Source organism: Platichthys flesus, chromosome 2, assembly GCF_949316205.1.
Source record: "Platichthys flesus chromosome 2, fPlaFle2.1, whole genome shotgun sequence".
Taxonomy (NCBI): Eukaryota; Metazoa; Chordata; class Actinopteri; order Pleuronectiformes; family Pleuronectidae; genus Platichthys; species Platichthys flesus.
In genome coordinates, this window is record NC_084946.1 from 26,862,909 (window position 1) to 26,888,668 (window position 25,760).

The window sequence follows — 25,760 nt, forward strand, 5'->3', positions numbered from 1 at the left end:
AAAAATGTAATAGAAATGGAAAAACTAAATTCCTGGACCTACCCCTTAGTTCACAGCCGCACCACTGACCCTTCAAACTTCAAATTTCCACTTATTAAAATAGTCAGTTGCTTAGAGGAGCCCATGGTTGTTGAATGTTGTCTGAAAACCAGTTTACTGCCAGTTCAACAGAACCAAGCTGCAGATGTTCACAGATTGAGATGGTATTGAAACCCACCCGAGTTCGACAGTCTTGTTTTATTTAAAACTAGACGGAACCATATTTAAAGGAGCGGGGGGCGGAGCCTGACTGATAGCATGAAAAACCCTACATTCCCAACTACACCTGTGACCTGCACCCATTGGACGAAGCAAGCTGTCACTCACATGATATCCACGCCCCGATACAAACAGTGCATCATGGTCTAATTAAAAAAAAAAAAAAACTTACACAACAGATTGAGCCTTCAGGCACTTCAGCATTAGAGTCACATTCCAAACCCAGACTCTCCTTGTATGTACAGTCGATAGTAAATACAAGACACTGCTGAGGTTTGCATTAAATCCCAACTTTATTAAGATAAAGTGTATACAACCCAACATTGACAACAGTCACAGAGCAACATGGTTGCCACACGGGGAAAAACAATCTCCGATGTCCAACCCTTTGTAGAGCTCTGAGCAGAACTGGCTACTGGTCACACTGTTCTGAACAGCCAGATAGCACATGAGTAATATTTGAGCCAAAACACACACACACAGGAAAAAGAAAAACAAACTCCATTGGCATCATATCTACACTTCTTCTCGATAGTTTGTTGTTAAATATAAAGGGTTGAGGTCGACCCACTGACTTTAGCGTTACAAAAATGAGAAACGTTTTTAATTGCTCCTTCTTTTTTAAAAATATGTTCACACTCAACCAGCTGTTGGATCTGGGCCGACCTCAGTCCGTCCATGCATAAATGTGTTTGCAGATGGGAGGAGGGGGGTGTGGCTTTACAGCATAAGTAGCAGGGCGGTGAGCAGCAGCTGGACTCGCTCAAATCCTCCTTTTCTCCATGAGGGCCAACACATGTCACGTGTGTTGTTCAATGTTCAAATCAAACGTTTTTCACTACAGGTGAGTTAATAGTAAAAGAAGGAAGAAAAAAAAGGAAATCCAGGTCACCGTCTTGAGTTGATGTGATAATCACAGGAGGTCACTGTGTCATGGGGCCGAGGAAACATCGCTCACGCCCAGAATCTTTACAATTCAACACGTGTGGGATTCTCTCAGAAGACGTCACTGTTAAACCACAGACGAGGGAATTTCAAATTCACAAACGGAAGCATTGTAATGTGTCCTCTAGCGGCCACTCGTACCTGCACCATCTTGACAGCAATGTATAAATTGTCCAAATATAATAAAAATAATATGATTTTGTACCTAGATAATAAATTCATAAAATCAATCTTATTGGAGTTATCACGGGTCAGATCAGGATTTTACAGGATTATCCAAGAAATTTAGTTTTCTTGATTTTATCTCATTTTTGCTTTTGTTGTGGAATATTCATGATATTTTTTAAGGTTCACAGAGCAAATGACTCTCTCTATTAATTAGTCTGCTCTTATCTGCCAGTGTCATCGACTTGATTTGAAGTTTAGAAACCAAAGTCTCTGGCAAAGTCGAGCATTAGCACGTTAGCAGTGATAATTAGTTGCTTTTGAAAAATGAGGTTGAAAGCTTCTAATATCCAGTGAGAGTCGTGACTGAACCATTTTTCACTTTTTCAATGTTTGGCAAAGGGGACCATGGTGGTTAAGGATCATCAGTGGAGCCAGAGCACTGGCATCACTGGTACTCTAAACGTTTTCATCTATTTTTACTCTCTCCTCACACAACATTTTAGTATTTTAAGTGGTTGGACCAACATGGCCCTAGATAAGTAAACAAGAAGCTGCCCAAGGGCACTTCGGCAGTGCGAGATATGGCTCACAGATTCTCTAATAACCAGGTGTCTTACTGCACTGTTACATATCTGTGATGTGTTGTTTTGTGGTTTGACAGTGACGTTTCAATAAGGAAGTCCCACACTTTCATCATGAATCCTTTTGTTGAGATTTAGCAGAGATGGTGTTGATGGAGGATGTGGTCACCACCTCAGAAGAGCAGAGACATGACAGCACAGGAAGCAGAGAAATGGCTGAGTCACGTCGTCTTTCAGATTTTTCTTCCCACACATCTTTTGATTATTTTTTCACATTCCTCCCAGAAACAAGCATTGTCGTGTTCCTCCACACACCCTTCCCTAGAAGTATGCACTTGCAAGCTCCGGTCCTAAGTGCTCATTCGGGCACTCTCTTTCTTAAAAAGAGCATTTTGATAATCATAACCACAGGCTGCGAGGGCACGACATTTACTTTTCATGCTCGATGCCCTTCAGATACAGAGGAGTGTGCAGGTGGAGCAAAGAGATTCTTATTATAACATTAATTTGAAGAGAACAGCCTGGGTTCACATCAGCACAAGTGCATACTTCAGGGCGGGGGGTATGGTTAGATATTGGGATGTCGACTTTAAGCCCAGAGTCTCTGTCTGTCCTCCAGATGAATGGGACCAGTCTGGTGGCACAGAAACAGACCGGAGAGGGGCGCTAGCTAGCTGGAATGGCAAGCTAGCTTAGTTAGCTGCCCAGGCCTCGAGTTCCGAGAAGTCGTCTTCGTCTTCCTCCTTCTTCTTGGCTAAAAATAAACAGAGACAGATGATACAATTTAATTTCTCCGGCCGATGTTAGTGATGTGGAATAAATTCTATTCTGCAAGTTCCATGAAGTACCTGGTCTTGCAGGGAGAGATGTAGATGGTACGCTGGGTAGAGGGACATCGTCTGTTTCTTGGATTTCCAGAAGATTTTTGTCCAGCTCTTCCTGTTCCAGATCCTCCAGCTCAGCCATGAGCTCATCCTGAACACACACAGCAGGATCAGTAAATGATCTAGAAACCTGTAGAGCGCTCACCTCCGCCTAGCTCCAACAATCGACTTAATGTTTCTCAGCCTATCACACTCAGGTACGGCTGGAACTCCACCCGACTGGGGGTTTAGTTGGTTTAAGAAAATGGAGAAGATAACCTCAACTTCAGGCTTCACAACGTTTGTATATCTCGATTTTCTCACCTCATCAAACTCTTCTCCAAAGCCGACTGGTCTGGAAATGGCATCAGAGATCTCTTGAGCTAATTCCTGCTGGTCTGTGATGTCCGACATCAAATCTTCTACTTTGTCTATGTCCCTGTGAATAAGGAAGACAGAGAGAAAGACAGAAGACATGTAAACATAGGCATGAAAACAAACTTGTCTCTATATAAAACAGTAGATAAACGGTCAATTTAGATTCTTTGACCACCGAATGACAATAGGAAGGGACGAGACACGGAAAGTAGAGATCATGACTTTGAAGGACATCTGAGTTCATGCATTCGTTTTCTATTTGGAATATTCTTTGCAAATTCACAACAACTTTGGAAATGTGTCTCTTACATGTGTTGGTGTGCGCCCTGCAATGCCTTGGCGGCAAAGCCCATGTTCTTAAGCACTTCTGTGTTGGTGTTAGCGTTCTCCAACGCCTCTCTCTGGAACTCGATGGTTGACAACGTCCCGTCAATCTGACCCAGCTGCTTCTCATAACGCTTTTTTCTCTTCAAGGCCTGTAGAGCTCCTGCACAGAGAGAAAGAGACAGAGTTAGTTCACATGACAGCAGCTGCTCCTGCTGAGGAGAAGAGGATGACACGGAGACGTCTGAGACTGAACCGGGCTCATTCTCTCCTCTTTAATAACCACGACTGACACTGGTAAAAAAGTCACAATTAATTATATTTGTAATATTGATATGTACTTTGGTAAATCGTCTTATATATTTACCGAGGTAGTACTTGACCAATTAACTGTTTTTTTGGACAATAGATAAATGTCTTTCATGGACATATCGGTGGTTATGTTTGCCAAAGCTTTTAAAATGTATTATAATTTTACTTTACTAACATATGTGACAGATGTGTATTTATGTTTACATTTTCAAATTATGTATGTGTGGTTGAAATTTTGTTTCCTTTCCAATTATAGTTACTTTTTATCAAATATATGGTTAAACTGTAAAAATATCAAGGCTCCATTGCAAACTTTTAAATCAAAGTTTGATAATGACATCTTTTGAATCATTCCCATTTTAATATCTATATTTGTACATCAGTATTGGACCTTTTTTAATTTCTATGACAGGTAAAAGGTTGAGAGATTTTGCAGTAAAAGTATGAGAGAGCTGGAAGAGACACACGTTTTCTGGAACATTTCTCCTGGACACTGAGCAGATACTGAATTTCAGAAACCAGAAGATGAGGTTATCTCCGGCGGACTTTTGGATCCGCTCACTGCAGCGGCAGCAGTTCGCTCCGTGATGAGCTGAAACGATTGAACTGCTGAGACGCTGTGTTTGTCCTGATGAAGCAGGAGTCTCCTAATCTGATAAAACCCTGACCAAGCCGCCCCAAACACACAACATGCTTCAGTCGGCCAGTTTTAGGCCGGTCAGTCTACTCTGGTTCGAACCACCTGCGATAGACAGATCCGGAGGAGAGGTCGCTGTCAGATTGGATGTTGAATAGTAGTTTAGTGTGTTTCTGCTCTTTGCATAGTTACAACACCAATTACAAAACCAGGTCACAGGGAATTCCCCTCAGGTGCCAACAAGGAAAACTCCCCTCATCAAGGGAGCTGGTGACAGAAACCTGCTGAGTCATATGTGAAGAGTGAGATCTGTACAATAAACGTGTGTGGACTACGGTTCAGACTAGATTGGAGGATTATAGAAACAGGTTTAGATTTTGAAAGATCAAAATGTATATCAGGCTCAGATTAAGAATTGTTTTTGTTTAAGGTTAGGATATTTCATACTTGCTGTCCCCCCCTCGTGAGCAGAAAGAGGGAAGTGAAATGACTCCTGACCTACAGTGGAGATGGTCCGGCTGTGAGAAGTCCAGCTGTTATCTGACTCAGATACTTTATAACTGGAAATACAGCATAAACATTTAAACGTACATGCACAGCTATAAGGAATTGCTTTAGATACCACAGCAACAGTTTCTCTATCCAAATGATCTTTTCTCTATTAACCCCTCAATCCTTTTGACACACCCAGGTAAACAAGAAACCGTCTTTGTGGAATTTGGGACATAAACTTTAAATAGACATAAGAAAGGCGACACGGCAGCTTTCCAAAAGTGTAGGCCATAAACGCAGCCTTCTCCGCGTTAGTAGATGGGACATTCTCCAGATCTTAAGGCAGATCTTATCTCACTGATGTTGGTCAATGGTCAGTCAGTGCTTTGTGCCATGAGGACACAAGATTGAATTTACTTAATGATAAAAAAGTGACAACGGTAAGAACACAGAAACTTGAGGCCTTGCCAGCGGTGTGTCTATAGCGTGGACAGCGTCGATCTATCAGTCCAACAATAAAATACACTTTAGATGAACTTTGCTAACCACTTATTTTCTCATGTAGTGCCATCAACAGGTCAAAAGGATATTACAGCTAACTATTTGATTGATGGCCAAATACTGCACCTGTACTCTGAGGTTGTGCTGATGATCTTAACACGATAACACACCTAACTAAGATCATGACAATATCGGTTCCCCTTTAAAATCAGCATGTTACCAATGTCATTTTAGCATGTTGTTAGCAGTGCAGCACACACACACACACACACACACCTTTATCTAAACAGCTGCATGTGGCTGGTCTGGTCCACCAGGAGCCAGCCTGCAGCTGACAGTTGCAGTTTAATTCGATTATATCAAGGCCTGGCTCTATTCCTGGACTGATAACATTGTTACCCAACATCACGCAAATGACGATCAGATTATTTGGATTGCAGAGCCGCTTTCCAGAGGAATTACTAAGCACTCACGGTCTCGGTGTTTACAGACGCACAACTTGTTTTACAGAAAGTTTTATGGGATGTCGCTTCCGAGAACTCTGCTAAAAGGAAAAGTCAGAGCTGCATGAATCCTGATCAGTGTTACTGTCACTCTGGAGAATTGAATCCATGAACTTAAAAGGATTTATCTATGGCATGAGAAATATGAAGACATGTTACGACATGTGCTGTTTAACGGCAAATGCTGTATGAGCAGTTACATCGTCATTTCCTCACCATAATTTCTTTCTCCTGTTGTTTACCAACTGCTTCCCGTAGTTAGGAGGAGAACTCAGGGTGGAAAATTATACACAAAGCTAAAATAGCTGAGGTGAAAAATACGCAAAGAATGTAAAGAATGGTTGTAAAATATAGACACAACAAGCCCTGAAAAGACCCAGTATGCAGATGCTCTTATAGGTGTGGTATGTTTACTACAAACATGTATGGATTGCGTGCATATCAATTGTCGGCCAGCTAGCGGGACAACAAGTGACAGGGAAGGACTATGTTGAAAATCAGGTTCTGTGGCTGCGTCGTGGATCTCTCAGCAAACTGCAGCTGGAAAGTACAGTGTCATATGTGCATGCTTCGAATACTGTGGCCAAAAATATCAGAGTAGCTTTTATCCAACCGAACAAAGTGTGAACTCTTTGGTAATTCCCTTTGTGGTGAATTATGTATCCTGCGACGGCACCCTGTAGAGCGCATAACATAAAACTTTCCTTGATTTGTCAGAGAACATTGTGTGACTTCATACATGTTCTGATTTCTTCTTTCTTACTTGTTAAAACTATCTTAAATCGAAACATAACAGAAGTGCTGGGCTGTGGCACAGTTATGCCGAGCTCTCACAGACCACTAACACCACCCACACTTAACAAATACATCAAATGGTTCTCTCTCCTCTGCTGGTGGGTGATGGCAAGTGCTGTGTCACTGAAAAGCCAATTTAAAAGCCGGACCACAGCCTGAGCCGCAGCTGAAGGAATGTAATGTCGAGGCATCCAGTTCCTGCTTTGTCAGTCGGGAAAAAGACCTGCTGCTTAATCTTAAGAGGGTTGACTCACTAAAGTTAGGAGGACAAGTCCTGCCAACAGCAGCTAAAACTAGAATGGCATTTAGTAAAGTGCATTCCTCTGCCACTGCCCCACAGTCGTCCTGTCGCACAATGTTGTAGAAAGTGACAAAGCCCCTGAACCGCCCCATAGAGTGGTAGATTCTTTCTCGGCCCGTGTCCCATCCTTCCACCAGAGAAGTTTTTAGTTGTTTCTTTTATTTGACAGGACCCGCTGTGGTACCTCTGCCTCTCTAACAAGCGTAAGGGGCCTTGACTGATCATAATCGCCTATAATTCTGTTCATGGTTATGAGGGGATATCCCAGCATGCACCGGCTGAGAGGCTGTGTGCATCCTGGACCGCTACCAGGACCACCACGGAGTTCTGCTCTGCTTTGGAACCAGATCCAAACTAACAAGAGATTTCTCGAAGAATGTTTTTTTGATTCTGCTGATAAACTCCTGAAAACACATTTTGGCCCTACTCTGCACAGTCGGTCACACGTCAGCCCACATGTACAGTAAATGCTTTACAATATCACAGACTGGTTTGATCACTCAATCAAACATAACAAATGACATTAGTGATACAGTGCAATGCTAATGCAGGGAGAAAGCCTGTCCAGCATGACAAAGCTTTTCCTGCATCATTTAAATGTCTCCAGGCAGAGCCTCGTACTCCACTAACAACCGGTGGAGATGTTTATATAGAGAAACACATTAAATCACATGTTAACATTTATGCTGTGCACTGAAACTCTGCCTTATTATCACACTGGGATCCGATCTCAATATGCAGAAGGAAGAAGTAACACACGGTGCCCTACAGGGAAAACAAAGCTGCTGAATGGAGTCAAGATGTAACTGGCAAATGACAATACCACAGCAAAGACCGCAATGCTTTCAGCCTGTGACTGCATCAACTAGAACAGCACTCAGACAGACAAGGGCATAACTCCACCCGGGCGAATAGTCCCTGTGAAGTTAAGCAACTGGTACAACATTATACACAATCATAGACATAAGTCCCCTAAACATGCACAATTTTTTCCGTTGTGATTTGCACCTTCACAAAAAGTTTTGTTTAATGCAATTACGCAACAGACAAACACAGAGGGAAATAAAAACACAACTTCCTTGGTGGAGGAAACGGGTTTGTATCGATTTCCTGAAAGTCAAACCACAGACAGACAAATTAACCGATGCAAGGTACGCGACTCAAGAAACTGTAAAACCTAGAGAACAGTATTCTTTTTTATCTTTTTAATATTTATTAATATCACCTGCCTGACTATTAGAGTCATCTAAAGATCTAAGTGGTTGATAACTCCAACGCACCTGAGCTTCTTTTATTATTGAGGCTTGGCCGTGTGCACACTCCAGGTAGCTGCAGGTGTCACCTAACACTGTGGCACATTACATTCTTCTGTGTTTCAGGTCTTGAGACAATGCTGCTGTGACTCAGGAGATCAACGCTCTGCCTCGATATCATGTCAGAGCCACCTGAATGAGAACATTTACACTTGATGTGGCGTAAACTTTAATCTGCCGTGGATTGTAAAGTCGTATACTGGTCCCAGCCCATGCCAGTACCATGTACCTGTCAGACGAAAGATAAGCCGACCTGACGTCACTTTTCACAGAGCAAACAACTAATATAAAATCTATCTCACGGGGTGGTGATTGATTAAGATGGATTAATGACCTTAAAGGTTCAGTGTGTGGAGTTTAGTGACATCTAGTGGTGAGGTTTCCCGTTGCAGCTGAACACCCCTCCCCTTCCAAATAAGAAGCAGAACCTGTGGTGGCTTCAGTTGTCATGGGCTGGACTACTGTCAAAAACACGGCTGCGTCCGTAGACAGGACCCGAATCCAGAGTAAATACAACAAGACGACAACAACTGGTACAATTTAGACAAAATACACTAGTGAAAACATCACAAGGATTATATTACGTTAAATTTCCTCCAATAGATCCTTTCACCCAATTATCTCCTCTCAATTATCCCAATTATCTGATTTATACTCGACATCGGATCTCTAGTTCTATAACCACACAGTTTATAACTAATACCACTGCTCGTAGTAAGAAAACAATCTATAAACACGACGGCTGTAAGTAAAATGTAAGTTCTGAATAACTTTTAATGTGTATTACGTGACTAAAGTGAAGTTTAAAAGGCCCCCAGCCCCCTGTGATCGTCCCATGTGTCCACACTGTGAGTCGTGTGGCTGGTCCCGGGTCTGATCGCACGGCTGCTGTCCTCAGATGAGACATTTAAACATGTCTCGTCACACTTCAGGTGAGCAAACTTCCCTGTTAGCTCCCGGGAGCTAGCCCCGACGAGCTAACACACCGCGGAACTCGTCGGGCTTGTCCCAGCGCGCCGTGGCTCATAAGCACTCCGGTAGCTGCCCGCCTCACCTCGCTTGTTTTTCGTGCCGTACTTCTTGGCCGTCGCCAGCTCCAGGTCGATCTTCTTCTCGAGGAAGTCCTGCTTCTTGGACAACATCTCCTCGGTCTCCCGGAGCCGCTGGATCGCGTCCTGGGTGGTGGGCGCCTTCCCACCTTTCCCACCGCCGCCGAAGATCTTCGCGATTAACGACATCGTGAAAACCGGAACCTCTGGAACTCACCGTAAACTAACCTAAGGCACTTGAACGGAACCGTGAAGTCGACGTGTCCCGCGAGGGTTTCTCCCTTTTAGCTCAACTACCGAGAGTCGACGCCGCCGCCGCCGCTGTTGTTTTCCTCCTCACTTCCGCTTTGCAGACAGGCCTCGTGATGTCATTACGTCAGCGCTGTTACGTAACTCAGGCGTGACCGCGCCACGAAGGCTTCAGGGGGTTTTGACCATTAGTCATATTCATGTTATTAATCTTCTATCTTCTGCCAAACATTTATATTAAGTACTGACGTGTGCTTCCGGGTCGAGGCTTCGCAGCGCGTGTCGAGTGAAACCAGGAAGAGGTTTGTGAAGCTTGTGTTGATGACGTCAAACCCTCGCGAGTTTATGCTTGAAGCCCAGCACTCTGGAAAAGTTGAATATTTTAAATAAAAAAATATAAAATGACCATATACTTACGTGTTACATTTTTTCTCTAGTAACACAAGCACAATCACATCACAACCCTCTGCCCAATGTGTTTCCCTTTTGACCCCGCCATTGTATCATAAAGACAGACAGACAGCATATTAATAAGTTCATAATTTATGTGTTGGCATCACAAACATCATTCATTAATTTATTAAATTTAAAGCTTCACACACCAAAGCCATGGTTTCATTATAATCACTCTGCCTGTTTTGCAAATGAAGCACCATGAAGCTTCATTTCGCTATCACCAATTTTTACCATTAGTCATATTAAAGTTTATATCTTCTATCTTCTGCCAAACATTTCTATTTATCAATGTCAGAAAATATAAAATATCATATCATTTCATATCATACACTATATTATAATTTAATATAAAATAAAATAATATATTAAATAATTCTTATAATTTCTAAAGACGCTTATGATTTAGTTTTTTATTTGCCACCATCACACAAGGTTACCAATGTGTAAACAAAAGAATCATGGATTATGTTAAATAATAAGGTTTCTATAATATTAATATTGATAATACTAATATTGATAATATATATAATATTGCATTAAGTGTAAGAAAAAGTAAAAAAGACAATAATCATATCTAGAAATACTGTATTTTGTATAATTACACAATGCACACATTTTAATAGTTAATAATAGTGTTATGATTATGTTTAAAAGTCAAGATCCAGTTAGAGAGTGAAGAACTTCCACCATCTTAACACAGTCTCCTTCATATTAATGTCCCTAAGTGTTTTTAATCTACATTCAATAATAATACATACTGATAATTATTGATTATTGAGGCAGCATCAAGGAGCAGTAGTGACCACTAGGGGAATCATCCACTCAGCAAGCGTCGAGAGGCCAGCCCAGCTCCTTCAGAAGACTACGTCTCCCATGATGCACCGGGCCGTACCTCTCCAGTTGCAGATGGGAGCGGCCGGAACGCCAGCCAATCAGAGCCTGAGTTGTCTGAGGGACTGGAGGGGAGGGGCCAACCTGGAGGAGTGAAACAGGGGGAAAGTTTAGAAATGCATAGATAGATAGATAGATAGATAGATAGATAGATAGATAGATATATTCATTCATAGATATATAGATACATAGATACATAGATAGATGGATAGATAGATAGACAGACAGACAGACAGACAGACAGACAGACAGACGGACAGACAGACAGACAGACAGACAGACAGACAGATGGATAGATGGATAGATGATGGATAGAAAGATAGATGATAGATACATAGATGGATGGATATATATATATATATATATAGATAGATAGATAGATAGATAGATAGATAGATAGATAGATGGATGGATATATATATATATATCTATAGATAGATAGATACATAGATAGATGGATAGATGGATAGATAGATAGACAGACAGACAGACAGACAGACAGATGATAGAAAGATAGATGATGGTTAGAAAGATAGATGATAGATATATATATATATATATATATATATATATATATATATATATAGATAGATAGATAGATAGATAGATACATAGATGGATGGATAGATAGATACATAGATGGATGGATATATATATATATCTATAGATAGATAGATAGATAGATAGACAGACAGACAGACAGACAGACAGACAGACAGACAGACAGACAGACAGACAGACAGACAGACAGACAGACAGACAGATGATAGAAAGATAGATGATGGATAGAAAGATAGATGATAGATACATAGATGGATGGATATATATATATATAGATATATAGATATATAGATAGATAGATAGATAGATAGATAGATAGATAGATAGATAGATAGATAGATAGATAGATAGATAGATAGATAGATAGATAGATAGATAGATAGATAGATAGATAGATAGATAGATAGATAGATAGATAGATAGATAGATAGATAGATACATAGATGGATGGATGGATAGATAGATAGATACATAGATAGATAGATAGATAGATAGACAGACAGACAGACAGACAGACAGACAGACAGACAGACAGACAGACAGACAGACAGACAGACAGGCAGATAGATAGATAGATGGACAGATGTCCCACCTGGATGGATTTTTCAGGGGGGGTCTCAGGCAGTGGGACCAGGTGAAGAGGAGGCTCCACTCGGAAACTTGTTTTCAGCTTCACATTCTCCAGCTTGTACTTTGTAAGGGGAAAGTTTATAATAATAATTATATAAAGTTAATAAAGTCCTACAATACTTAAGCAACTTGACTTTTGAATACAGAACTTGTACATGTAACATAGTACATACAAATTGTTGTATTGTTACTTTAATTGTCTCTTTCAAAATATCTCAATATTATTTTGTTTCCTCTTCTTAGGATTTCTTTATGTGTGTGTCAGCCCACGTGTGTATCTGCACCCGTGTGGGTCAGTGTGACTGTGTGTGTGTGGGTGTTTTGGGGTGTATGAGTACCTCTTTGTAAACCTCAGTCAGGAAGCCCCACCTGTTGGGCCAGATTTCAGCTGAATCCTTCTCCATGTTAACGTGTGCTTTCCTGTGCACACACACACACACACACGTACAGACACCCACACACAGGCTGTTACCCCTGATGGCAACATAGTGCAGTAACCATGAAAAGACATGTTGGCAGTTTGTCGTTGTGGTGAGACGACTTTCTAAAAGATTTATGATATTATTCAGTTTTGAAAGATTTTTTTTTAATTATATCTTTAATCTTCATTTCTTCCAAAATATTATTTTCCACATTAAGTTGTTGTATCTTATTAACACAACAATCATTAAAACATTGAATCGCATTTATTAAAAAAAAGAACTTTTCTCAACAACAGTCGACTCTTACAGCAGTGTATGTAAAGTTTGATCTATTATAGTTTATGTGTCTTTGAGGAAAAAGTAATTTTGTTTTACATGAATATCTGTAAAAAAAGATGTGAATAGAGGAAATAACAATGATCCCCAGTTTCAAACATCCAATCAACATCAAGATGCTCTGATCAACATGCAACACATGTTGTTGATCAGCACGTGACACAAACACAAACACACAACTGTGTGAAAAGATTGATCAAGATTTTACCAGATTTCATCCTGATGCACAAAGTTGATGGGTTCAGATATACGCTTTGACTCCGCCATCTATCCTGACCAGCGTGTGTGTTTCTGTGTGTGTGTCTATGTATGTGTCTGTGTGTGTGTGTCTGTGGTGTCTCTCTCTCTGCCTGGCTAATGTTTCACCTGTGTGTAAGCCACACTGTCAGACCTGTTTACTGTCGTCATGGAGAGGAAATTCTCTCATGCACACATATCTCCCCTCCATCCAGTGTGTGTGTGTGTGTATGTGTGTGTGTGTGTTTGTGTTACCACAGTGATAGTGTGACTGGAGGGTCTCTGGGTCAACTATGTGTTTTCAGTCTTGCGTGTTGTTGCTCTAATTAGGACAAAGTCTGCTAACACAGCACAGTGAGATGATTGTAAACCTCCACATGACACTAGAGAACAAACAATATATATTAATATCAAATATATGTTTACATTTATTTTCATCCACTATTTCCTCTAATGGAGGATTTCAGAGGACCATTAGAAAACCACAACTAAACCACATTTAGATAATTTTATTTTTTCAGTCATCAACCGGTGACACCTCTTACTGAACCTCAGTAACATTGAAAACATACATCTTTTGGTTACACCGTCCAGACTGCATTATATTGCAGAGCCACATGGTGGCGCTCTAATGAAGGGAATCTTGACTCCATCAGTCTTTGGTACAGCTCTGAATGTCTTCACAGTTTGTTTAAAATAACTAAATGTTCATATTGTTGTTGTCAAAGGGGATGGAAGAGGACCTGTATTAATAATAACTATCAGTCAGGATCACATCTTCAACTTCCTGCTCTTCAGCCACATTTAATTCACTGACTCATGTTCTTAAGGTAATTGAAATATGTATTAAATCAAGTAAAGAATAAAGGTTTGGTCTGTGTGTGTTAATATTGTATGAAGAACTTGTCCTTGTTTCCATTATTCACTTATTTGACAAATAACACATCAACACTTCATAACAGTAAAATGAAAATAACCTATCCCTGTTAGTAAAGGAAACTTAGAACAGTGGAAGAGGTGAAGCCTAAAACTTTATTTAAATAGAAAGTCTCTATTCAAGGTCAGTAAAAAAGTATTTAGGTAATCATATTAAATATTTTTCCTCTAGTAGTCTAGACCCTCCTGGTTCACGACCATCTTAGCGCCACCTGCTGGCACGTGACCACAAACGTCTCCTTTTATCTTCAGCTCTGATCCGTCTACAGCATTCATCCTTTCATCATTTCACCCTCCATCTGTATTAGTTGCATGCAATCGTTTTAATCTCAAATCTTAACCGATGTGATATTTGCTAGTGATCAGTGTCCCAGATTTTTAACAAAACTATTTCTGACAGTATTTTAAATGTAAGTATTTTCCCGACAGATAATGCTGATGATGTCCTGAACTCTTCCAAACCTGGACGAGGACGATCCAGACTGGAGCAGGTTCTTTTCTGACTGTGGTAACTTTCACTCACTGTTTGTGCTCATGTGCAAGAACTACAGGCATGACGTATTTTCTCTGTGTGTTATCAGGTTTCACCAGGACCTGTTACCTCATCTGCTGCTGTTTGATTTGAAAAAACACACTGCAGAGACCAGATCGATGCAGAAAGACACACAACTTTCCCTAAACCCACAACTTTCTCTCTCTCCTGTTCTCTGTCTTTCAGAACTTTGATTTTGTTCACACGTGTTTCTTTTCTCAGTTGCGGCAGAAAAACTGACTTTATATGATCCACACTAAAGAAACGATGATTAGTGATAAAACAGAAGAGGAAAAATACAGATTTTGGTCAAATGTTATCAGGAGTTTAATTGTTTTCAGTGCAATTATCTGTTTTCATAAGGAGACTTTTGGGCCTCAGAGGAGGTTTACTCTCTACTCTGAGGTTCTAATTGATGATGATGAATTAAATATAATAACTTTTTGGACAAAGTCAAGAAATCTGATCAGGTGTGCATCCGAAACCTCCGTCCTTTAATCGTATTCTCTCAGCTCGGTCCCGCAGCAGCTGCAAAACCTACAACAACAAGTCAACAGGAAAGAGCAGAGATAACATATCTCCTCCTGCCGGTGGAACACAGAGGGTTTATAGTTGACACTTTAATGCACCGGAGGTTTGCAATGCATAAGCCCAGGTTAAACATACACAGTGCACACATAAACCATATCGGAGGATGTCCTAACAACTGAGAAACACTTTGTCCTGCCAGCTCTCGCACAACAACAGGTGTGTTGATGGTGACAGAACACAAACTTTACATTTTTGATCACGCGAAGAGAAAATAGAATGAACAGCAGCTTTCCATTTTATTTCAACTTTTCCCTACAACGGGTTTTATTTATATAAATGTGAAGATGAACCTTTAGAGCATCAGTTCAAGAATCTATTTATTCAATATTTCATACACATTTTTACGTGTGAAAGTGCTTCAGATAGAAATAATTGAATTATTATTTAGTTTTATAAATATTAACCAATGTTTAAGTAGAAGTACATTGACAGTCATATTGATGTATGTGCTAGTTGCGTCATTGCTGTGTTGATGTACATGTGAGGTGAAAGTTGAGTCAACACATTATTTGAAACAATGTTGCTGCACCAGTCCGACGCTAACGCACAGACGCACAAACACGCGGCTCACAAAACACCATTATCAGTTGTTGTTGAGCAAGTTGCACTGAGGAAAGTCGTTCAGTCAGCGCTGCCGTATCAGTGTTTTTCTCCAGAGAGGGCCTCGTAAATGTTCTGAGCCGCACGCACGCACACACACACACACACACACACACACACACACATACATACACACGCAAACACACACACATGCACTAATCCATACCGTACACACAGTGGACAGTCGATGCAGACCACTGTTTGACGTCATCCTGCAAAAAACTAAAATCTGCTCAAGGTCTTCTTTTATAATATCGGTGCAAAAAGGCTGTTGTGATTTTCTTCTTCTGGTGTGTTGGCCATCACAGTGGTGACCTCCAGTCTGCAGGGGAGCTGTTTGTTGTGAACACACACTTAGACACCACTGTGACAAAACTGCTCTCAGTGAACTTTATCACAGAGATTCTTGTAGAAAGTATTATGAGCTAAATTCAGAAGAACTGTGGAATAAGACGTTCACTTCCTGAGGTGCAGGACCAAAGGAGTTACACTTTTCTATTAACTGCAGAAATTTAAACTGCAATGGTTTTAAATACGTGCTCTTAAATATATCAGAATGTGTAGAATGTGTAAATTGAAGACAGAAGAGAAAAGGTTGTTTCTGTTTGTAGCGTCTGACTTGATGAATGAATCCATCTCAGTTTTCTACGAATCTCATCTGAACATTATCGGGAAGTTTCGTCCGTCTTGTCACTTTTGTCCGATAGTGGAGAGTTTCCTATTTCACATCACAATCGTTTTTCTAGTTTAGTTGTGTGATTGCTGAAAATCCTCGACTGATTGCCTTGGTATAAACCAGCGTGTTCTCAATCCTGTGAGATGCTCAAGGTTTTATTGTATTTGATACGACAGGTCATACTTTACATTTTCCCCGAAATACTTACGATTACAGCAAGTACACAGCTTCAGGTATTTTATAGCCCTATTAATTATCCTTCATAGAAATATTTGTTACTTGCAAAGATATACTCAAAATGCAAAGTGGATCTTACACTTTAAGAGTTCAAGATTACCCCCAAAATTCTAATATAATCATTATCTGAGTAATTATCGACTATTTAAACAGAAACGCCTGCGAATGGCTTTAAAGTTGACGATTCCTTTTATCATCAGGCTGTTACTCAATCGAGAAGACTGTTCAGGAAATGATGGAAAGGCTTGTCGTTGCCATTCTGCACCCCCACTCTGACAACGAGGAGCGAGACACAATCATGATCAACCAAAGGAGAAATTAACATGATTACAATGTGCATGATCAAAATGTCACATTTCCTTCACAGGCTGAACCGTGAATGTCAGTGGAGGTGATTAATGTTGATTCTGAAAAGCCAAGAGGAGCCTCTCTGTTCATACCAATGTTTTTAAACCTCTACAACTTAATAAAACAGTAACAGAAAAAGCTAATGTACAACACACACAAACCTTTTAGGGTTCTTACACTTATGAAATAAGTCAAAATGGACCTAGGAATCTGTGACGCATAATAATGTTGCATAAACAGAAATAAGAGAAAAGACAGAAACTAAAGAAAGCAAATCAAATTCAGCAACAAAATGCATTTTTTCATCACGATCACAATAAATACATATTTTAATAATCAGACTTGAATTGAGCTTTAACATCTTCCACATCAAACACCCGATCCAGGTTTTCACTGTTGGACCAGTTTAGCTTTCAGTGTTTCTTGGAAAAGTAAAGAGCAGAAAGGAAATGAGACGTGTTCTCCAACAGTGAGACAGTGTGTCCTCGTTCTGAGTATTTAACAATCTGGGTCAGATGAAGAAGTTCCCTTCAGGACCTTTGGATTGTAGATAAGATGCAACATGATGAACAGAGCCGTGGTTCTAGTCAGGACCAGCGTTTGTCTGTCTGGCTGCAGCAGAGGTCATAAAACCCACCTCCTCCATGTTAACAGAGGGGAATGGACCACAGTAAAAAGTCAAATTCACTTTATTTAACTTTAAGGTTAATTTGGGGTTTGTCCTGTAAGTTTGAATAAGTTAATTGTTGCTTTTAAAACAGGGTTAAAACAACATGATTGACAGCCGAGCATCAGATCAAAGGCGGCGTCAGAGGAAAATGAAAAACAAAGTAAAAGCCGATGGAGAACTGTGCCACTTTAAAGTCAATGTCAATGTCAATTATGTTTATTTAGCACATTTAAAACCACTTGGTTGACCAAAGTGCTCTACAGGTTTAATGGTGCATCACAAGGAAAGTAAAATGTAATACATTATAGTGCAAGTAGTACAAATGAAATACAATTATTACTGTAAAATAAAAAATCATGAAGGAATAACGTGATCATCAAAACTTGTGCCTCCCTGACCTTTGACCTACCAAGTGCGAGCCCCTGACTTCCAGCCAATAAAAAGTAAGTCAGCCGGCGCCGCCCATGTCACAGATCAGCCCGACGAGGTCGAACCCTGAACTTACATCATTTAGTGACGTGGGTCAAAGGTCAACTGCAGCTGCTGGGGGGATGGGGGGGGGGGGGAGGTTACCACACCGAGTGGACACAGAGAAAACTGCAGAAGAGTTTCACAGCTCAATTCAGGACGAGTTATATTAGATGTCAAATAGTTTGATTTGGGGTCAGGGTTCAGAAAATAAAGATGAGTGAAATGAAAGAACAAAATCCCCTGTGTACAATAACAGTTGTGTCTCTTTTACATCACAATTGGCAGATACACACAGGTATTTTGACTCCTATCGCCGGTGAAGGAGTTTCCCTTTCTGTGTTCTGCCCTAAAAATGAAGGGAAAAATTTGCACGGACATTTCTGAGTAGAATGGAGGCAGAACTGAAGTTGTTTCCCCTTAATGAGGCTCTCAGATTAAAAAGTGATGCTTGTTTAAATAAAGTTATTGTGTTGGTCCGACTATAAAAGTCAAACAACTTAAAAAGATCCATGTAAATTGTTACCTTGACTTTTTTAACTTGAGCCAGTGTGAATTTTCTTAGTGTCTGAAACGTGTGACGTTTAAATTCTGACTTAATTTTAATGAATCCTCTCATTTGACAAATCACACTGCACATCTCCCCTGTATGAGTGTGTGTGTGTGTGTGTGTGTGTGTGTGTGTGTGTGTGTGTGTGTGTGTGTTTGTGTGTGTGTGTGTTCTGGATGTCCTCCAGCTCCACAGCTCCTCAGTTATCAGCTCGGCGGCAGAGGGAACCGGTTACGTGAAGACGATGTTACGTCCTGTTGATGTTTAATAATTCCCCAGCAGCCTGTGACATGCTGTGTTTTTCAGATCTGCAGAGAAGGATTCATGGAAGTTACTTCCAGGAGGAGTCTGATAATCCCCCCCCCACACACACACACACACACACATTCACACACACCCTCACCCCTCCTCCTCCTCCTCCTCCTCCTCCTCCTCCTCCTCTTAATGGGACATCCCAGCCTATAAAAAGAAGGAACCCTCACCAGCAGACACCACTGACCGAGACAGAGGAACAGACCTCAGCTCCCTCCTGAAAGCAGCCGACAGACACCTCAGCTGTTGAGGCCAAGCTTCCTGCTTCCTGCTCCACACCAGCCCCTGAAGGTAACTAGCCCGATTGTCTCTCTCTCTCTCTCTTGCTTTACGGCGGCGATGCACAGGGAAGCTGTTGCATCATCCAGCAGCTCTGCCACATTTTCAAACAGCAAAATAGTTTAAATCTGAACGAGTGTGAAAAGCTGATTCTCACGCTTCAGCTCACATTGACATTTACCTTGTGACGTCCTCACGTCCCTTTGACCTTTGGCCTCTAGTCTTCACCATCATACATTTCAGCTTGATTCAGAGAAAGCCTTTCACTTTGTGGTTGTAACAGAACGTGATCTTGACCCTTCTTGTTTTTCTCCTCTTTCTTTCCCACCCTCGACCTTTCAGGCTCGTCTACTCTATACTTCTCTGTCTATCGCTCTCTCTCTCCAGTCCGGACCACCTCCGACATGCCTCCCCAGCTCCAGTCCCAGAAACAGAGCGGACCCAGGGTCCTGCAGGGCGACCTCAGCGCCCTCAGCCCGGCCGTCAGGGAGTTTGTGGACGCCAACGTGACCCTGTGTCAGCCCGACTCCCTCCACATCTGCGACGGCTCGGACGAGGAGAACCGAGCCATCCTGACCCAGCTGGAGGAGCAGGGGATGATCAAGAAGCTCAGCAAATATGAGAACTGGTGAGTTCTCCTGGAGTTCAGGTTCAGTTTCAGGTCTTAGATGGATTTCTGAGCTGTCCTAGCTGAGGCTGTTTTCATAATGCAACCTGCAGATCACATGTCATGTTGTCGATACAGACAATGAGCATCAGTCTGACGTAAGCCTCTGTTCATAAACAGCTTATCATTGAAAGATCCACATTCTCAAAAACCTGTAAATCCAGCCTGTTCAGTCCCACAGCACTTGACAGGCCAGCTGACCTCACACAAACAAGAGCTCACACAGCATGACAACATTTAATCAATGTTTTTTGTACTTCATTTCATACTCATGCATGAACTTGTTTTGACTTTGCACAAAAAACTAAACCTTGACAAAGAAGTGGAAGATAAAACCTCAATGTGATCTTCCTCCTCTTCTTCCTCCTCCTGCAGCTGGTTGGCCAGGACCGACCCGAGGGACGTGGCCCGCGTGGAGAGTAAGACGGTGATCGTGACCAGGGACCGGGGGGACACGGTGCCCATGCCGCTGGACGGCAAAGTCAGCCAGCTGGGACGCTGGATGTCCCCGGAAGAGCTCGACAAGGCCATGACTCAGCGGTTCCCCGGCTGCATGAAAGGTGGCGCAGAGAAAATGAAATGTTTGATTCCAATAACCCTGAAAGTCACATTTCATAGGATGAACAAACAAATACAAAAAACCTCTGGAAACATCTGGAAAAAACAACTTGTTAATGTTAACTTGTCTGACTCTCCGTCCTCAGGCCGCACCATGTATGTGATCCCCTTCAGCATGGGGCCGGTGGGCTCCCCCCTCTCGAAGATTGGAGTGGAGCTGACGGACTCTGCCTACGTGGTCGCCAGCATGAGGGTGATGACTCGTATGGGGAAGGCCGTGCTGTCGGCTCTCGGAAACGAGGAATTTGTCCGCTGCTTGCACTCTCTTGGCTGTCCGCTGCCACTCAAAAGTATGTCTGCAACGTCATCCTGTTTTTCTTCCTCCACTGCAGGAGCGAAATACTTGTGCAACTGCTTTACTTCTACAAATTACTGCTGCTACTGCTGTTTCCATTAAGCATTCCCGTATGAAACTTTAAAATTAGCCACGTCTAGATTATTTTATTTGGATCTGACCCAAATTTCACAACCTCTACTTCTGCTAAAAAACGTAAAGTAATAAATGTTCCCTCATCTTTTAAATACAAGATGTCCACTGATTACATTCTAACCACTTCACTGTGTCCTCATTCAGAACCCCTGGTGAACAACTGGCCCTGCAACCCGGAGGAGACGTTAATCGCTCACATCCCAGACAGCAGACAGATTGTTTCCTTTGGCAGCGGTTACGGAGGAAATTCGCTGCTGGGGAAGAAGTGCTTCGCCCTTCGCATTGCCTCACGCATCGCCAAGGAGGAGGGGTGGCTGGCTGAGCACATGCTGGTAAGGAAGAGGAAGGAATGCATGAAAACAAGTTCAACACCCAGGGATCGATTCCATCCGTCCATCCAAAACTCTACAACCTATCCAGTCCTACCAAACTAAATATTTCTTCCGGTTCAGATCCTGGGCATCACCAACCCTGCCGGAGAGAAGAAGTACATGGCCGCAGCCTTCCCCAGCGCCTGCGGGAAAACCAACCTGGCCATGCTCTGCCCCACACTGCCGGGCTGGAAGGTCGAGTGCGTGGGAGACGACATCGCCTGGATGAAGTTTGATGATGAAGGTGAGAGGAGAATCAAACTCTTAAATTCAGATTAACGTCAGGGATACTACAAGTAAAGAAATATTAACATTTCCTTTTCCCTTCATCAGGAAACCTCCGTGCCATCAACCCAGAGAACGGCTTTTTCGGCGTCGCCCCAGGAACCTCGGTCAAAACAAACCCCAACGCAATGGCGACCATTGTCAAGAATACCATCTTCACAAATGTGGCAGAGACCAGCGATGGCGGTGTTTACTGGGAGGGGATGGACCAATCGCTGCCTGAGGAAATCACCCTCACATCCTGGAAGAACAAGCCCTGGAGCTCAGAAGACGGTAAGAACTTCACAAGATGAAAAAGACATAAGAAAGAATGAAACTGCACGGAAATGAAATTAGAGACAACAAAAGGTCGAAGATTAATAGTTTGACAATACTTTAATCAAAACTCTAAAATCTAACTGGACTAATTTAAAGCTTGAGTACAAGAGTTAGAAAAAAAGCTTACAATTGTCTCTTTCTCTCTCTGCAGGCGAACCCTGTGCTCATCCCAACTCTCGTTTCTGCACTCCGGCCGGCCAGTGCCCCATCATTGATCCACAGTGGGAATCCCCAGAGGGAGTCCCCATCGAGGCCATCATATTCGGAGGGCGCAGACCAGAGGGTGAGGACAACCTGGAAACTAGATCCCTGATAGGAATGAGGAAAGCAGAACGGGAAAGACTCTTGTCTAACTTGTGACTCTTGTTGGTTTCAGGTGTCCCTCTGGTGTACGAGGCCTTCAACTGGCAGCATGGCGTGTTCGTTGGAGCAGCCATGAGGTCGGAGGCTACTGCTGCAGCTGAATACAGAGGTCAGGATCCTTTCATTCACCACATACATTTATCTGAGTTTTATCAGGAGTGAATCAATTCTTCTCAGCTGAAGGATCATGTTGGTCATTTAATAACTCATGTAGTACAATGTGATCTTTGAATTAACGTCATAAAAACGAGTTATCTTGGCTTGAGACACACTTCAAATACACCACTAATACATTCATTACTGTATTGTACTGTGAGTCAGAAAGATAGTTACTCATCCCATGTCTCCATCTTCTCTCCAGGAAAGATAATCATGAATGACCCATTCGCCATGCGCCCCTTCTTCGGCTACAACTTTGGACAGTACCTCTCTCACTGGCTGAGCATGGCTGAGCGTCCCGGGGCCAAGCTCCCCAAGATCTTCCATGTCAACTGGTTCCGCAAGAGCCCGACCGCCGGCTTCCTCTGGCCTGGTTTTGGCGACAACATCCGTGTTCTGGACTGGATGTTCAGAAGGGTGAATGGCGAGGGCGGCGCCGTGTCCTCCGCCGTGGGCCACCTGCCTTGCCAAGGCTCCCTGAACCTCCAGGGTCTGCAGAGCGATGTGGACCTGGATGAGCTGTTCTCCCTGGATCAGGAGTTTTGGCAGAGAGAGGTAGAAGAGGTGAGGAACTACTTCACCACGCAGGTGAATGACGACCTGCCCGCCGAGATCACACATCAGCTGCAGCTCCTGCAGCAGAGAGTGAAGCAGATGTGAGGATGGAAAACCAGAGGGGACATTTTGGGCATGTTGGTGATTCTAGAGCTTGTCCTACACATTGTAGAGTGGAGAAGACAGAGGTGTTCCACAAGGTTCTGTGTTGGGACCAATGTCTTTTACTTATTATATGCTTCCTGAAGGCAATCATCAGAAAGCACCATGTGAACATATGTTGTTATGCAGATGACACCACGCTGTATTTATCTATTTGCCGTACATTGGATGTAATTGAACTTAAATCATTCTAGAACATAACAGAAATTTTACGACAACATTGTAGATTAGAAGTTCTAGTAGAGAAATATTTTAAATTCTGGAACCGAATGTGAGAAATTCCTGCATATTTATATTTTACTGAGGGAACGTTTGGAGGATTTCTTTCTTTAAGGTTAGAGCGTACAAATTTTTATACTTTTTACAATTGTGCAATTTGTTTATTTGTTCGCTAGAAATAATCTGATCGTTGAGATTTATTTTTTCGGAGGAAAAAACTGAGAATGTTCACATGATCAAATGGAACATTCGTCATTCCCCCCCACTCGTTTGCACCAAGTCACTGATCTGAAGGGGAAGTGATCCAACATGGAGCGGCTGCACAAGCACAACGCTTTAAACTTGTGTTTAAATATATTTTCAAACTGTTCAACTGCTATTTTATAATAACTTATTATCGGTGCACATAACACAATCCTCTCCGTGTGGATTCATATGGACCAAAGAGTAAATGAGTCCAGGTTCACTCAAGTTTGTCTGATCTCTCAAATATGAGGGAAATATATGTTTCTTTTTCTTGATGTATTTTTTGTCTTAAATTATTTTTATACTGTCTCAGTCTCTAGGTTCTGTTTTGTTTTACTCTTGAATAACACATAACAAAATAAAGGGATTTAAAAGTATCAGTGATTCAGCCTCGTTTCTTAAAGGGTCATGTTACTGATGTTATTATTACAGATTATTACAATAGGTCCAATTAGAATAATCAAACCTCCTCAGCAGGAACTCCTCATTTACAGACTCACGAGGACAAACAGCTTCATATGGTTACATGAGCATCTGTATATCACAACGAAAAACCTTTCGGTTTGATAATTGTGCAGGTCAGGAAATTGACAGGAAATAAAAACCAGATTCATCTGGAATAAAAATCACGATCCAGCAAAATGAGAGAATGAAGCAGAACATCAGACACAAGTTTTGTTTTGTTAGTGTCTGACACAAAATCTATAATTTAAGACTCTTGATTCTTAATTTGATATTTTAATAACTTTGTATTGCCTGTTACTTATGACTTACTGATGCAAATTCTCCTGTAAAACTGCAAATCTCAAAATTATTATCTTATCTTATCTTAAATAATCAACTTGACAGAAAAGAGTCACAGACTTTGTTCTTCATCTGATCATACATGATGAAACACACTGGAGGTGATGAACCTTAATCAGACTTTTTATATTGGTTTAATGCTAATTTATAATGATGCACACGATCGTCCCCACCACATGATCACATGATCAATCACCCACATGCTGAACCAATCAGGAAGCAAACAACCTCATTCAAACTCATCCATACACTCACGATACTGAAGAGAGAGAATTAAAGATAAATCACCTCTTTAGAAACATGGAGATATTTAAATTAGTCATAATGTGTTGTTGATCACCATGATATCACGTATCTACTGGTTCCACTGGTTCAACTGGTTCAGACACGAGCTGAACCACATTCTGTCGACAGTGAAATAACTCTAACAACCGTACATACAAACAATAGAGCTCAGAGTGTGTGTGTCTGTACATGTTGTTGAGCAGCTGTTGTGTAAGATGTGAAGATTATGACAGAGACTTTAAGTTAATCATCACTGACTTGTTTTGACACCGTGTGTGGTGTGGGTCCTTTGTGTTCATGCACCGTGAACAAAGCTGAACAACACAATGAGGACAAGACACAAACAACACGGACAAGTGACCTTTGACATTGATGATGAGTTTGTGCAGGAATCTGTTGTTTCTGAGGCTTAATCCATAAATTAAGACTTCAGCTCCAGATAATAATAATAATAATATTATGTCAATATTAAACACATATGCAAACGTTCCAGTGGTGAGAGGAGAAAAAGCTCAGCATTGGTGAAAATGAAATCACGATATTCGCCTTGAATTTATTTGCAATTAAACCAAATATAATGAAACAGAAAGCTGAGCTCTTATATGTGCAACAGGCCCAAGTGCTCCTGCTGAATCATTTGACTTTGACCCTTTTTTCAACTTTCCACTGAAAAGCTGCATGTTTCTGAAACTTTCTCTACACGTCCAAGTCTCAGGGTAAGTGATCAGCTCAGTGAAGACAGATGCTTCTCAGTGTGAGGACGCTGAATGAACGGCTCCTGTGGAGCAGCGGTGATTTCTGATCTGCTGACGCTGCAGCGTTTATCAGCTGAGAAGATGAAACACTTCCGCTCTTATCAGGGTGGAGGTGTTAATGG

The 25,760-nt window shown here is 41.7% G+C and overlaps 3 protein-coding genes across 3 annotated transcripts; 1 reads left to right on the forward strand and 2 right to left on the reverse strand.

Moving 5' to 3' along the window:
- Positions 1 to 532: 532 nt before the first annotated feature.
- chmp4ba (charged multivesicular body protein 4Ba) lies at positions 533 to 9,783 on the reverse strand. The gene is made up of 5 exons (XM_062409149.1): positions 9,426 to 9,783; positions 3,503 to 3,680; positions 3,140 to 3,254; positions 2,801 to 2,927; positions 533 to 2,706 (listed from the first exon to the last, which is right to left on the reverse strand). Exons 1-5 carry the CDS (start codon positions 9,607 to 9,609, stop codon positions 2,645 to 2,647), a joined length of 666 nt encoding a protein of 221 aa, XP_062265133.1. The 5' UTR covers positions 9,610 to 9,783; the 3' UTR covers positions 533 to 2,644.
- A 910-nt stretch (positions 9,784 to 10,693) lies between these two features.
- On the reverse strand, positions 10,694 to 13,312 carry LOC133973838 (ciliary microtubule inner protein 1-like). The gene is made up of 4 exons (XM_062411907.1): positions 13,174 to 13,312; positions 12,546 to 12,627; positions 12,170 to 12,268; positions 10,694 to 11,100 (listed from the first exon to the last, which is right to left on the reverse strand). Exons 1-4 carry the CDS (start codon positions 13,230 to 13,232, stop codon positions 10,948 to 10,950), a joined length of 393 nt encoding a protein of 130 aa, XP_062267891.1. The 5' UTR covers positions 13,233 to 13,312; the 3' UTR covers positions 10,694 to 10,947.
- Positions 13,313 to 19,291: 5,979 nt separating this feature from the next.
- pck1 (phosphoenolpyruvate carboxykinase 1 (soluble)) lies at positions 19,292 to 24,171 on the forward strand. Its single transcript, XM_062409176.1, has 10 exons — positions 19,292 to 19,413; positions 19,744 to 20,029; positions 20,444 to 20,628; positions 20,773 to 20,976; positions 21,261 to 21,448; positions 21,569 to 21,731; positions 21,821 to 22,045; positions 22,242 to 22,373; positions 22,467 to 22,562; positions 22,815 to 24,171. Exons 2-10 carry the CDS (start codon positions 19,806 to 19,808, stop codon positions 23,270 to 23,272), a joined length of 1,875 nt encoding a protein of 624 aa, XP_062265160.1. The 5' UTR covers positions 19,292 to 19,413; positions 19,744 to 19,805; the 3' UTR covers positions 23,273 to 24,171.
- Positions 24,172 to 25,760: the final 1,589 nt, after the last annotated feature.

Bases quoted from the DNA above. Each gene is read 5' to 3' on its own strand.
- chmp4ba (XM_062409149.1), bottom strand. From the start codon at position 9,609: ATGTCGTTAATCGCGAAGATCTTCGGCGGCGGTGGGAAAGGTGGGAAG. The intron at 3,255-3,502 runs GTAAGAGACACA...CCTTATTCACAG, and splicing joins CAGGGCGCACACCAACACAT to GGACATAGACAAAGTAGAAG. The intron at 2,707-2,800 runs GTACTTCATGGA...GTTTATTTTTAG, and splicing joins ATCTCTCCCTGCAAGACCAG to CCAAGAAGAAGGAGGAAGAC.
- LOC133973838 (XM_062411907.1), bottom strand. From the start codon at position 13,232: ATGGCGGAGTCAAAGCGTATATCTGAACCCATCAACTTTGTGCATCAG. The intron at 12,628-13,173 runs GTAAAATCTTGA...GTGTGTGCACAG, and splicing joins GTGCATCAGGATGAAATCTG to GAAAGCACACGTTAACATGG. The intron at 11,101-12,169 runs GTGGGACATCTG...TCACTCCTCCAG, and splicing joins CCCCTGAAAAATCCATCCAG to GTTGGCCCCTCCCCTCCAGT.
- pck1 (XM_062409176.1), top strand. From the start codon at position 19,806: ATGCCTCCCCAGCTCCAGTCCCAGAAACAGAGCGGACCCAGGGTCCTG. The intron at 20,629-20,772 runs GTGGCGCAGAGA...CTCCGTCCTCAG, and splicing joins GTTCCCCGGCTGCATGAAAG to GCCGCACCATGTATGTGATC. The intron at 22,374-22,466 runs GTGAGGACAACC...TGTTGGTTTCAG, and splicing joins CGGAGGGCGCAGACCAGAGG to GTGTCCCTCTGGTGTACGAG.